This window comes from Bubalus kerabau, chromosome 6 (assembly GCF_029407905.1).
Source record: "Bubalus kerabau isolate K-KA32 ecotype Philippines breed swamp buffalo chromosome 6, PCC_UOA_SB_1v2, whole genome shotgun sequence".
Taxonomy (NCBI): domain Eukaryota; kingdom Metazoa; phylum Chordata; class Mammalia; order Artiodactyla; family Bovidae; genus Bubalus; species Bubalus kerabau.
The window spans coordinates 23,925,249-23,938,529 of record NC_073629.1 but is presented as its reverse complement, the minus strand read 5'-3'; the positions used below and the strand labels follow the sequence as shown (position 1 = coordinate 23,938,529).

Genomic DNA, 13,281 nt, shown 5'->3' with positions numbered 1-13,281 from the left:
GGTTGCCATTTCCTTCTCCAATGCATGAAAGTGAAAAGTGAAAGTGAAGTCGCTCAGTCGTGTCTGACTCTCAGAGACCCCATGGACTGCAGCCCACCAGGCTCCCCCGTCCATGGGATTTTCCAGGCAAGAGTACTGGAGTGGGGTGCCATTGCCTTCGAACTAAGACCTGACTTGCAGCCAAATAAATAAATAAACATTAAAAAAAGAAAAGCTCTTAGTACAGAGCTTGTCAAGCAATAAACACCTGTAAATATTGTTATTAATGTGTAATAATAATATATTATTCCTGCATTAAAATTAGCTAGAGGTCTACCTAAATTACAAAACCAAAGTGAAAATAATTCTCTTTTGGGGGCTATTCACACAAAAACTTTCAGTCACTTGGCGTTTTACCTACTTTGCTAAGTGATTTGCCTTTTCATATCAGCCTTGAAGCACAGATGGTTCATATGCACAATGCAGAAAAAACTTCTTAATTTGAATGTGTTAAGGACTTGGAGTCATTTAAAATTAGCATTTGTAATTGTGTATGTAAAACCCATAAATTCTAAAGGTCTACCGTACTCCTTTTGAGCATGAAGATCCTCTGTTTTGAGGTAAAAATTGAAAGACTAGGGCAAGAGTGGAAGGGTAAAGAAGAAATTGCCTATTATAAGCAAGTTGACTACTTTTATTGTTTCATTTAATCTATATGAAAGTTCTAAGAGGTAAACATTCCTATTTTTACAGAGGCAATGGCACTCAGCAAAATTAAAAGATTTGCCTAAATTCCTATAATTAGCAGGTGGTCAGGATTCATATCCAGTCTTTTTTTTTAAAAAAACATTTTTGTTGTGTCCAGATCTAGTCTTTGAAGTCTCTTCTCTTTCTATCATATTCTATGAGTCAACTGTAATACATTGCTCTGCTTTATCAAATTTTCTTTCATTTAATCACCTTATTTAATTTCATGTAAATGTATAAGAAGTAATTTTTTCTAATTTATTTTAATTAAACATTTGGATTTACTTAGAAATATCAAGTTTTCAACAAAACAGGTGCACCATCATTATTATTACTATTATTATTAATTTGCAATCAGTGTGATAGACAATTAACATTACAACAATTACTTTGTACAAACTGAATCAAACACGATTTAAGGTGGGAAAAAACCCAACTCTTATCTGTAACTAATCTGTGCTATGTACCAATAAAACCTGCTTTAAATTTCTGTGCTAGTTTAAACCCTGCTACTCTACCAGGCAAGGTTATAGGCTATTGAAAGATACCATTAAGAACAGGGCCACCTAAAGACACACTTGATAATATATTATTTTTACAGAAATGAAAAGATACTGTACAGTGTCCAGTTTAAAACCAAACCATATAGCCTTATATTTCATTTTTTAAAAAATCAGTGATGTAATGAGTAGTTATGAGTAGTTGAATACTTCTAAACCAGAAAATAAAACTGCGCTGGAACCACCCTATTTATCATCTTTATTTCTTCTTCATCTTTCCCTTCATTGTCATCTTCCTTTAAAAAAATACTTTTTGTATTCTTTTTACTTCTTTTTTAAAAACAGGGAATTCCCTTTTCTTAAATTAAAAAAAAAAATTCTGAGAAGTTGATTGAAGTATCTGGGGACATTTTCTTGCATTTCTTCTAGCAAGTTTGCAGAAAGAGAAAGTGGGAAGAAGGGAGGGAAGCGTGTACTCTCCCATCCCAGAGGTTGCCTTTTCTTTCTTTTTTTTTTACTTTTTTTTTTTTTGTTGTTAATTTTATTTTATTTTTAAACTTTACATAATTGTATTAGTTTTGCCAAATATCTATTGATGGTTTCCTTTGCTGAACAGAAGCCTTTTAGTTTAATGTAGTCCTACTTGGTTTTTTTGTTTTGTTTTTGGTGCCCATGCATACATGGTCCATTAATTGTCAACAAGAGAGACAAGCATGTACAAGGAGGAAGGAAGGAAAGAGAAAAGGAAAAGGGGGAAAAAAGAAAGGAAAGGAAAAGAGCATATGGTGGCATTATTGCCTCTTGGCCCCTTCAGATGGAGCCGTGTGTCTGTGTGTAGCTTACTCTCTCTCAGTGGGCCTGGAGTCACCCAGAGCCCATCTCACTGTCGCTCGCACTGACAGTCTCTGTAGAGCTCAGTGTGTTGTGATGTTTGCCATTCTTTCTGATTAAATAAGTTCAGCAATAAAGGCTCACTGCTTCTTACTGTCAGTCAAGAAAAGATGTGTTTTTCTGTCTTCAACCTGAGTCTACAGCCCCAAGCCTGCCTTAGTCAGAGGTCATCTGTGTACTGTGCTTGAAGGAAGCCCCGATTTCTTATTCTCCACAGTGTTACTTCTTCAAGGCAGGCATAGGGTTGGTAGCAGCTTAGCCTTCATGAACTTCTCCCAGGGGAGTGCTTACACTGGTTAATGGAAAGATTGTGTCTCTGTCCCTTTGCCTGTTTTTCCCTTTCAGGCCTGTTACAGTCCCCTTTGCTGCTAAAATAACATGATGTTAGCATGCTGTTAGAAAGGTTGAACGGAAGGGATGTGATATTGGTTCTGCCTCTTTTTAGCAGTGTGCATGCATTCTTGAGTGCTAAGTTGCTTCTGTCATGTCCAACTCTGTGCAACTCAATGGACTGTAGCCTGCCAGGGTCCAATGTCCATGGGATTCTCCAGCCAAGAATACTGGAGTGGGTTGCCATGCCCTCCTCCAGGGGATCTTTCCTACCCAGGGATCGAACCTGCATGTCTTATGTCTCCTGCATTGGCAGGAAGGTTCTTTACCACTTAGTGCCACCCTGGGAAGCCCTTTTAGTCGTATTGGGAAAATTTTCTGAACCTTTATTTACTTATTAGTAAAATGGATGTAATAATCACATCAGTCTATTTCAGTCTGTTTCACTGGTTGCAATAACTTTTTATTTATTATTTATTTTTGGCTGTGAGGTGTGTGGGATCTTAGTTCCCAGACCAGGGATCAAACCTGGGCCCCTTGCAGAGAAAGCAGAGTCCTAACCACTCGACCACCAGGGAATTCTCAGCAGTAATTTATAAATGAAACAATTCATATGAAACTATTTTGTAACACTTGTTACAATGTTGGTTGTTACATTTGTTATTATTCCTATACTATAACCTGAAAGATTCTCTGTAAAGAGATTTGTAGAGATACTTCTTAGCTAGTATCTTGATTTTTTTTTTCAAATAAAGCTATTTCATTTATGTTTGGTTTCATATGACACACCACTCTTTTAGTGGCTTCAAACAGTGGTCAGCAAACTGCCACCCATGGATCCAATTGCCGGTATTTGTAAATAAAGTTTTATCACAACACGGTCATGCTCATTCTCTATCATATTCTCTGCATCTGCTTTGAGCAACCAGGGCAGAGTTGAGTAGTTGTGACAGAGATCATGCCTGTGAGCCTGAAGTATTTACTATCTGGCCCTGTAAGAAAAAGTTTGCCCACTCATGGCTTAAAACAACAATGATATATTATTTCTCACAATCCTGGATGTTGGGAAACTGGGCATTTCTTCTGTTGGTCTCACTTGAATTACTCAAACAGCTGCCATCCTCTCACAGCTTGACTGGGACTGAAGATCTGAGACAGCTTTTCTCAGGTGCCTGGCAGTGGTGATTGGCATCTTCATTCCCCCGGGACTTGGCCTTTATCCCCCAGGAAGGTAACCTGGGATTCTTCCCAGCATTGTGGTCGTGGGGTTCTAAGAAGGCAAGAACAGAAATGCAAAGCCTCTCAAGGCCCAGTCTGTGGAATTCATCCCCAAGTGGCATTTTCATCACCATCTCTAGGTCAAAGCAAGTTAGTCAGCCAACCCAGACTCGTGTGCTAGGGAAGTAGACTCCCCTTTCTGATGGCAGGAGCAGGAACATCACCTTATAAAGATGCCTGGACATAAACCAGTGGGCTGCGCTCGGGACCACTGTTAATAAGATCTACTGTAGGCTACTTCACGTGAACTGCTTCTGTATGGCCTAGAATTGGTTCATATTTTGCAGAAACCAAATTCTGCTGGAACGTGAAGGTTGGAATGATCATAATGCCACTATTAGATACAATTTTCTGTTGTTCTGTTTCACTGGCAGCTTTTCTTAGTGACACCAAAGATCGAGGCCCTCCTGTGCAGTCACAGACCTGGAGAAGTGGTGACAAGATCCCCTTGGGGCATTCCTTGAGAGCATTTGAAAGACCTCTTCAGGTGCAAACCCAGGCTCTTCGAGACTTTGAGAAGGTAAGTCACATGGGTAGGAATCATTATTCCAGTTAGAAAGGCATATGGGGATAGTGATGTCTTATGATAATATGACCAAAAGTTTAGCTTGGATTATGAGTATTCTTTCCTCTTCATGGATCACAGCTTTGTCATTGGCAAAAGGGCTTGCATAACTCAAAGACGCTATGAGCCGTGCTATACAGGGCCACCTAAGACAGAAGGTCATAGCGAAGAAGTCTGACAAAATTTGATGCCCTGGAGGAGGGAATGGCAAGCCACTCCGCTGTTCTTGCTTGGAGAACCCCACAGACAGTATGAAAAGGCAGAAAGATATAATACTGGAAGTTGAGTCCCCCAGATCAGAGAGTGTCCAATATACTACTGGGGAAGAGTGGAGGGCAATTACTAATCGCTCCAGAAAGAAGGAAGTGGCTGGGCCAAAGCAGAAAAGACGCCCAGTTGTGGATGTGTCTGGTGGTGAAAGTAAAGTCTGATGCTATAAAGAACATCTGAACCTGGATTACATAGGAACCTGGAATGTTCGGTCCATGAATCAAGGTAAACTGGATGTGTTTAAGCGGGATGGCAAGAGGGAACATTGACATCTTAGCAATCAGTGAACTAAAATGGACGGGAATGGGTGAATTTAATTCAGGTGACCATTTTATCTGTTACCGTGGGCAAGAATCTCTTAGAAGAAATGGAATAGCCCTCATAATCAACAAAGGAGTCTGAAATGCAGTACTTGGGGTGGAGTCTCAAAAATGACAGAATGATCTCGGTTTGTTTCTAAGGCAAACCATTCAAGATCACAGTAATCCAAGTCTCTGTCCCATCCACTAATGATAAAGTCGAACAGTTCTATGAAGACCAACAAGACCCTATGGAACTAACACTAAAAACAACAACAACAACAACAACAACAACAAAAAACCAAGTCCTTTTCATTACAGGGGATTGGAATGCAAAAGTAGGACGTCAAGTGACACCTGGAGTAACTGGCAAGTTTAGCCTTGGAGTACAAAATGAAGCAGGGCAAAGGCTAAGAGTTTTGCCAAGAGAATACACTGGTCATAGAAAATACCCGCTTCCAACAACAAAAGGGACAACTGTATACATGGACATCACCAGATAGTCAATACTGAAATCAGATCGATTATGTTCTTTGCAGTTGAAGATGGTGATGCTCTAAACAGTCAACAAAAACAAGACTAGGAGATGACTGTGGCTCAGATCATGAGCTCCTTATTGCAAAATTCAGGCTTAAATTGAAGAAACTAGGGAAACCACTAGGCCATAAGGTATGACCTAAATCAAATCCCTTATGATTATACAGTGGAGGTAACAAATAGATTTAAGGGATTAGATCTGGCAGAGTGCTGAAAGAACTATGGATGGAGGTTTGTGACATTGTATAGAAGGCAGGGATCAAAACCATCTCAAAGAAAAAGTAATGTAAGAAGGCAAAGTGGTTGTCTGAGGAGGCCTTACAAATAGCTGGGGAAAGAAGAGAAGCAAAAGGCAAAGGAGAAAAGCAAAGATATACCCAACTGAATGCACAGTTCCAGAGAATAGCAAGGAGAGATACAAAAGCCTTTTAAAATGAACAATTAAAGAAATAGAGGAAAACAATAGAGTGGGAAAGACTATAAATCTCTTCAAGAAAACTGGAGATATCAAGGGAATATTTCATGCAAGGATGGGCATAGTAAAGGACAGAAACAGTAAGAACCTAACAGAAGCAGAAGAGATTAAGAAGAGGTAGCAAGAATATACAGAAGAACTGTACCAGAAAGGTCTTAATGACTCGGATAACCATGATGGTGTGATCACTCACCTAGAGCTGGACATCCTTCAGTGTGAAGTCAAGTGGGCCTTAGGAAGCATTACTGTGAACAAAGCTAGTAGAGGTGACGGAATTCCAGCTGAGCTATTTAAAATCCTAAGAGTTGATGCTGTGTAAGTGCTGCACCCAATTATGTTAGCAAATTGGGAAAACTCAGCAGTGGCCACAGGACTGGAAAAGGTCAGTTTTCTTTCCAATCCCAAAGAAGGACAATGTCAAAGATTATTCAAACTACTATACAACTGCACCAATTCACATGCTAGCAAGGTTATACTCAAAGTCCTTCAAGCTAGGCTTCAACAGTATGTGAACCAAGAACTTCCAGATGTACAAGCTGGGTTTTGAAAAGGCAGAGGAACCAGAGATCAAATTGCCAACATTCCTTGGATCATAGGGAAAGCAACAGAATTCCAGAAAAACATCTACTTCTGCTTCGTTGACTATGCTAAAGACTTTGACTTTTGTGTTGAACACAACTAAACTGTGGAAAGTTCTTAAAGAAGTGGGAATACCAGAACACTTTACTCACCATGGACTGGTTCAAAATTGGGAAAGGAGTATGTCAATGTTGTATATTGTCATTCTGCTTTTTCAATTTATATGCAGAGTACATACATCATGAGAAATGCTGGGCTGGATGAATCACAAGCTGGAATCAAGATTGCTGGGAGAAATATAAATAACCTCAGATATGCAGATGATACCATTTTAATGGCAGAAAGTGAAGAGGAACTAATGAGCCTATTGATGAGGGTGAAAGAGGATACTGAAAAAGCTGGCTTGAAGCTCAACATTTAAAAAACTAAGATCATGGCATCTGGTCCCATCATTTCATAACAGATAGATGAGGAAAAAGTGGAAGCAGTGACAGAGTTTATTTTCTTGGGCTCCAGAATCACTGTGGATGGTGACTGCAGCCATGAAATTCAAAGATGTTTGCTCCTTGGAAGAAAATCTATGACAAACTTAGACAGCATATTAAAAAAGCAGAGACATCACTTTGCCAACAAACGTGTGTGTAGCCAAAACTATGGTTTTTCCAGTAGTCATGTACGGATGTGAATGTTGGAACATAAAGAAGTCTGAGACCTGAAGAATTGATGCATTTGAATTGTGGTGCTGGAGAAGACTCTTGAGAGTCCCTTGGATGGCAAGGATATAAAACCAATCTTAAAGGAAACCAACCCTGAATATTGGAAGAACTGATGCTGAAACTAAAGCTCCAATAATTTGGTTTCTGATTCGAAGGGCTGACTCATTGGAAAAGACCCTGATGTTGAGAAGGATTGAAGGCAGAAAGAGAAGGGGGCAGAGGATGAGATGGTTAAATAGCATCACCAATTCAATGGTCAGGAATTTGAGCAAATTCCAGGAGATAGTGGACAGTGGATCCTAGAATGCTTCAGTCCATGGGCTGGCAAAGAATTGAACATGACTTAGTGACTGAACAACGACAGCATGAGTATTCTTATCATAATGGTGTCTCTTTTAAGAGCATTTATCCCAATAAGCTTATGCACTGTTAACTATGTACTGAGCACTGTGGTTCATGAGCTATCACCCGTACCACTGATTCTGTCTTATCATTTTTATCCCTGGATTACTTCTCAGATAAATTTAGGGAGTTTAAATGGCACCCTGAGAATCTGTAGCTTGGCTGTACTGAGCCCAAGAGATCTAGTCAGTTGGTTAGCATTACATTCTCTGCTGCTGGCTTGGAGCACTCTGGGTATCTGGATACTGTTTGCACCACGAGTTGGCTCAACCACAGCTGTTTGCTTCTCAACAAGAATCTGGCATTGTTGCTTGAAACTCCTGATTTAACCCTTGAAGTGCTCTGCATCTTGATAGGGTTATCCTTAGTATTGTGTTAGTTGCTCAGTCATCTCTGACTCTTTGCAACCCCATGGACTAAGGCCCACCAGGCTCCTCTGTCCATGGAATTCTCCAGGCAGGAATACTGGAGTGGGTTGCCATTCCCTTCTCCAGGGGATCTTCCTGACCTAGGGTTCGAAACCAGGTCTCCTGCATTGCAGGCAGATTCTTTACTATCTGAGTCACCAAGGAAGCTTGGCCAAAAACAAAATTACTGACAATGTAACACACGCCGCCAGCTTCCTGTGCCCTGGCTTGATCCAAGGAAGTCTGCACAAGAGAACCTATCTATTGGAATTTGCAGGTGGCTCAGTGGTAAAGAACCTGCCTGCCAGCGCTAGGGACCTAAGATGCAGGTTGGATCCTTGGGTTGGGAAAATCCCCTGGAGAAGGGAATGGCAACCTACTCCAGTGTTCTTGTCTGGAGAATCCCATGGACAGAGGAGCTTGGAGGGCTACAGTCCATAGGTTTGAAAAGAGTAGGACAGGACTTAGCGACTGAGCACAGCACTGGAATTTGTATGACCTGGAAAGAGCACCCAGGATTTCTCACATCCCTGTGAGCTAAAAAAGGAAAAAGCTCTCTGATGCCCCCTGGGGGTTACCCAGGAATTGGGACGCACAGGAATATTGTGTAAAAATTGCCCCAAGATATGTGGGTTTCTTTCATTCTTGAGTGGATAGCTTTTGATATAAAATAATAAACATTCCATTTCAAAAAAGGGTTACTAAAGCAGTATTGACATGAATTTACCCCCCTCTTTTCTCAATGTGTAAATGGAAATGTTTCACTAGGACCTAATATACGAGACATTCCTGTGGATAAAGAATATGTTCCTTATAATGTGTGCCTGAGAATTGAAACAGCCTACTCTTGGTTTTTTTTCTTTTCCTTTTTGCTCAGCGTTGTCATGGTTACTGTTTTTTGTTTTTTGGGTTTTTTTTTTTCCAAAAAAAAGACAGAGTTTGCAGGAATATTAAATGGCTTTTGAGGACCAAACCTCTGAACAGCTGTGGTGCTGGTGGTGGGAGTGGGGGTGGTACCATCCAACCCCTTCCTTTTTGTTCGCCTTTTGCATCTGCTGCAGTGCAGAAAGGGTGAGCAGAGCTGTGTGCGTGTGTTCTGTGCATGTTAAATTGCTTCAGTCGTGTCTGACTCTTTGCGGCCATATGGACTATAGCCCCCAGGCTCCTCTGTCCAAGGGATTCTCCAGGCAAGAATACTGGAGTGGGTTGCCATGCCCTCCTCCAGGGGATCTTCCTGACCCAGGGATCGAACCAGCGTCTCTTATGTCTCCTGCATTGGCAGGTGGGTTCTTTACCACTAGCTCCACCTGCAGCACCTCTCAAAGCTGTGTGGGTGCTCTCTGAAAGGCAGTCTGCCTGCATGTGCCTTGGGGTTGAGTGGTGATTTGGCCTGTAGAAATGAAGGATGTCACTTCCACTGATAGGATGGATGGCCAGATGCTGTGAGAGAGGACAAAATAATAGGCTGAGCTGGTTGATGAGCAGGGGTCAGCTGACTTTCAACTGTGGAGTCCTAAGTCTTTTTCTCTTAGCATTCAGGTCTAATATCGCTGATTAGTCTTTACTGCTCAATGGTGGGAACCATTGACAGAAGTCAAGCTAGGATACAGTTGTTGTTTTTCAGTCACTAAGTCATGTCTGACTCCTTGTGACCCCATGGACTGTATCGCCAGGCTCCTCTGTCCTCCACTATCTCTTGGAGTTTGCTCAGATTCATGTCCGTTGAGTCAGTGATGCTATCTAGCCATCTCATGCTCTGCTGCCCTCTTCTCCTTTTGCATTCAGTCTTTCCCAGCATTAGAGTCTTTTCCAATAAGTCAGCTCTTTACATCAGGTGGCCAAAGTGTTGGAGCACTTGATGCAAAGATGAAGAGAAAAGGCCAGTAAGAGATATATCTTAAATATCTGTCCTCTACGTATCAAGCACTAAGTAAATAACAGAAAGGCTACAACATACATACTTGTCAGAAAGGTCATTGTCAGTAAACCAAGCTGTGTCCTGCTCACAGGTCTGTTCATTCTTACATCCATTCATCCATCCATCCATTCTGTAGACTTTGAATGATAGCACCTGCTGTATGAAGAATCTCCATGAAAGGATTTGAAATTTAGAGGAGAAATTAGTTAGAAAAGAAGTGTAGGAGGGAGAGGGACACATTCCAGTGTTCTACCCTAAAACTCTAAATAACATGGTATTTCTCTAACGTTTAAATCATGCATTCAGTAGCCTTGGGATAAAAGTTGAGAGCTATACTTGGAAAGGGGAAAGGGAAATACTAATGTTGAATGTTTTGTGCCAGAGAAGGGTTGGCTCCTTCAGGGCATGAAGCAAACATCCAGGGGATACAGGCCTGGGCTGAGCAGTCAGGAATCCATCTGTCTTAGTCCACTCAGGCTGCTATAACTGAGACTGGGCAGCTTACAAATAACAAAACTTTATTTCTCACAGTCTTGAAGGCTGGAAGTCCAAGAATGGGGCACCAGCATGGTGGCTCAGATGATAAAGAATTCACCTGCCATGCAGGAGACTCAGGTTTGATCCCCAGATTGGGAAGATCCCCTGGAGATGGGAATGGCAGCCCACTCCAGTACTCTTGCCTGGGGAATTCCATGGACACAAGAGTCTGGTGGGCTACAGTCCATGAGGTTGCAAAGAATCTGACACGACTGAGCCACTAACACTTTCACTGTCATGGTTACCTTCTGGTGAGGTCCCTTTTATTGGTTCATAGCCGATGCCTTCTCACTATTTTCTTACCTGGCAGAAGGCGTTAAAGATCTCTCTGAAGTTTCTTTTATAAGACACTAATCCCAAAGGCCTATCTCCTAATACAGTACTATCGTCCATGAGGAGTAGGATTTCAGCATATGAATGAGGGGGCTTGCGCATTCAGACCATGACACCATCCTGACTTCAGTTATCCTGCAACAAACACTTGACCACTGTAAATAAAATGCCATTTATATCCTTAGTTATAGTCTACTAGGAAGTACAGACATTGCATTAAATATAATACAAGGTGTCCTTATCATAAAGATAAGGACAGTGTACTCTGAGATCTTGAGAGAGAATGTTTAATTTTATTAAAGGACAGAGAAGGGCAGCCAGTCAGAGGACACATCTCCTGGGGGCTGCACACTGAGTAAGGTCTTAAAATCCAAATTAGATTTTTACCAATCAGAGAAGGAGATGATAATATTCCAGATGGAGGGGAAATTTGGGTGAAAGGAAGAGAAGTAGATTCATAAATAGACTGGGCTAGATGGATGCTATGGTCTGAATGTTTGTGTTCCCTCAAATTCATATGTTGAGATCCAGACCCCTAGAGATGATGGCACTGGGAGGTGGGGCCTTTGGAAGGTGCTTAAGTCCTGACGGGGGAGCACTCATAGATGAGATTAGTCCTTATAAAAGAGGCTCCAATTATACTGAATTATAATTATCAGAAATATAAAAGGTACAAATGTATGATACAGTAATATATGTGCTTCTTTGTTAATCTTTAAATAACAATGTCTACCAGCGTACCTAATAATTAAACTTAAGTAATGATGGGTATTAAATGTCATTTTGAGATCTACAACAATAGTAATGCATCATGAAAATATCTTCAATTTCTGTAGAAACAGTCTCTGCCACTGCTGTCCACATTCATAACGGAAGAAAACATGTAAGTAAAGATCTCACTTTTTGTACTTAAAAAAAAAAATGCTCCAGAGAGATCCCTAGCCCCTTCCACCATGGAGGATACAAGGAGACATCTGTGACTCAGAAGAGAACCCTCCCCTGGCCAGGCTGTAACCATGATCTTAGACAGCTAGGCTCCAGAACTGTGAGAAATAAACTTCAGTTGTTTACAAGCTGCCCAGTCTGTGGGATTTCCCTAAAGCAGCCTGAACAGACTTAGTCAAGGGAGGTAAAGAAGGAGACTTAGAGCAAGGAAAGAAGTAATAGTAAAGGTACTTAATCAGTAAAAAGTAATTAATCAGTAATAAGATGGCTTCTGAAATAATTGTTGATGTAGGAAATTCTGGGGGAAAGAGTCTTTGATTCCAGAGTAAGCAATAATAAACTAAAAATGTAAATACTGGTACATTATGGAAAATACATCATTGGTCAGTTAATGAGTGGAAGTGACAGCATCTTTCTTCAGTATGTTGATGCAGGAAGAAGGGGCAAAGGGAACAGAGCTTCCAAGATACCGTTTCTTCCCTTTTCTTGCATTCTCTGTCCCCGACCAACAGTATGAGTGGGTAGAGAAGGATGGGCAGGGCGAGGGGGTCAGAAATAGTGACACAGGTAAGCCTATTCAACTTTACTTTAGTAGGTGTAAATTAACAGGTGTTGTTTCCTATGGTAAAAAGAGTTTTGCTTAGTATATATGCTTCATTTGTACTTTTTGAATGAGTGAGTTAATTTTAAACCTTGTCAACTTTTTTATTATTTTTTAAATATTTATTTATTCATTTTTTTGGCTGTGCCAGGTCTTGGTTGCAGCACAAGGGATCTAATTCCCTGACAGAGTCTTAGACACTGGACCACCAGGAAGTCCCCATCAGATTTGTTGTAAAGACACTCCCCTCTCTGCTCCATTGCCAGAGGATACATTGATGGACTGATTTCTGTTCTTTCCAGAACTGTAGATTTGAGAAGTGGGCTAAGTGCCTCTCAAAATAAATTGCCTTATTTTGTCTTTAAGCACCTACATGAAACAAGCATCATTGTCCCTGTTTTTAAATGAGGGACCCAAAAAGCCCAGGACCAGATGGCTTCACAGCAGAATTCTACCAAAAATTTAGAGAAGAGCTAACACCTATCCTACTCAAACTCTTCCATAAAATTGCAGAGGAAGGTAAACTTCCAAACTCACTCTATGAGGCCACCATCACCCTAATACCAAAACCAGACAAAGATGCCACAAAAAAGAAAACTACAGGCCAATATCACTGATGAACAAGATGCAAAAATCCTTAACAAAATCCTAGCAAACAGAATCCAACAACCTATTAAAAAGATCATACATCATGACCAAGTGGGCTTTATCCCAGGGATGCAAGGATTCTTCAATATTCACAAATCAATCAATGTGACACACCACATTAACAAATTGAAAGATTAAAAACCATATGATTATCTCAATAGATGCAGAGAAAGCCTTTGAAAAAATTGAACATCCATTTATGATAAAAACCCTCCAGAAAGTAGGCATAGAAGGAACATACCTCAACATAATAAAAACCATATATGATAAACCCACAGCAAACATTATCCTCAATGGTGAAAAATTGAAAGCATTTCTCCTAAA

At 40.7% G+C, this 13,281-nt stretch overlaps 1 protein-coding gene across 2 annotated transcripts in view; it reads left to right on the top strand.

Moving 5' to 3' along the window:
* The window catches only part of PDE4DIP (phosphodiesterase 4D interacting protein), a 238,489-nt gene that overhangs the window by 56,416 nt on the left and 168,792 nt on the right, over positions 1–13,281 (top strand). For both annotated transcript variants that reach the window (XM_055584577.1, XM_055584581.1), the window contains exon 3: positions 4,100–4,245. In XM_055584577.1, coding sequence (XP_055440552.1) covers positions 4,100–4,245 — 146 coding nt within the window. The remainder of the gene's footprint in view (positions 1–4,099; positions 4,246–13,281) is intronic.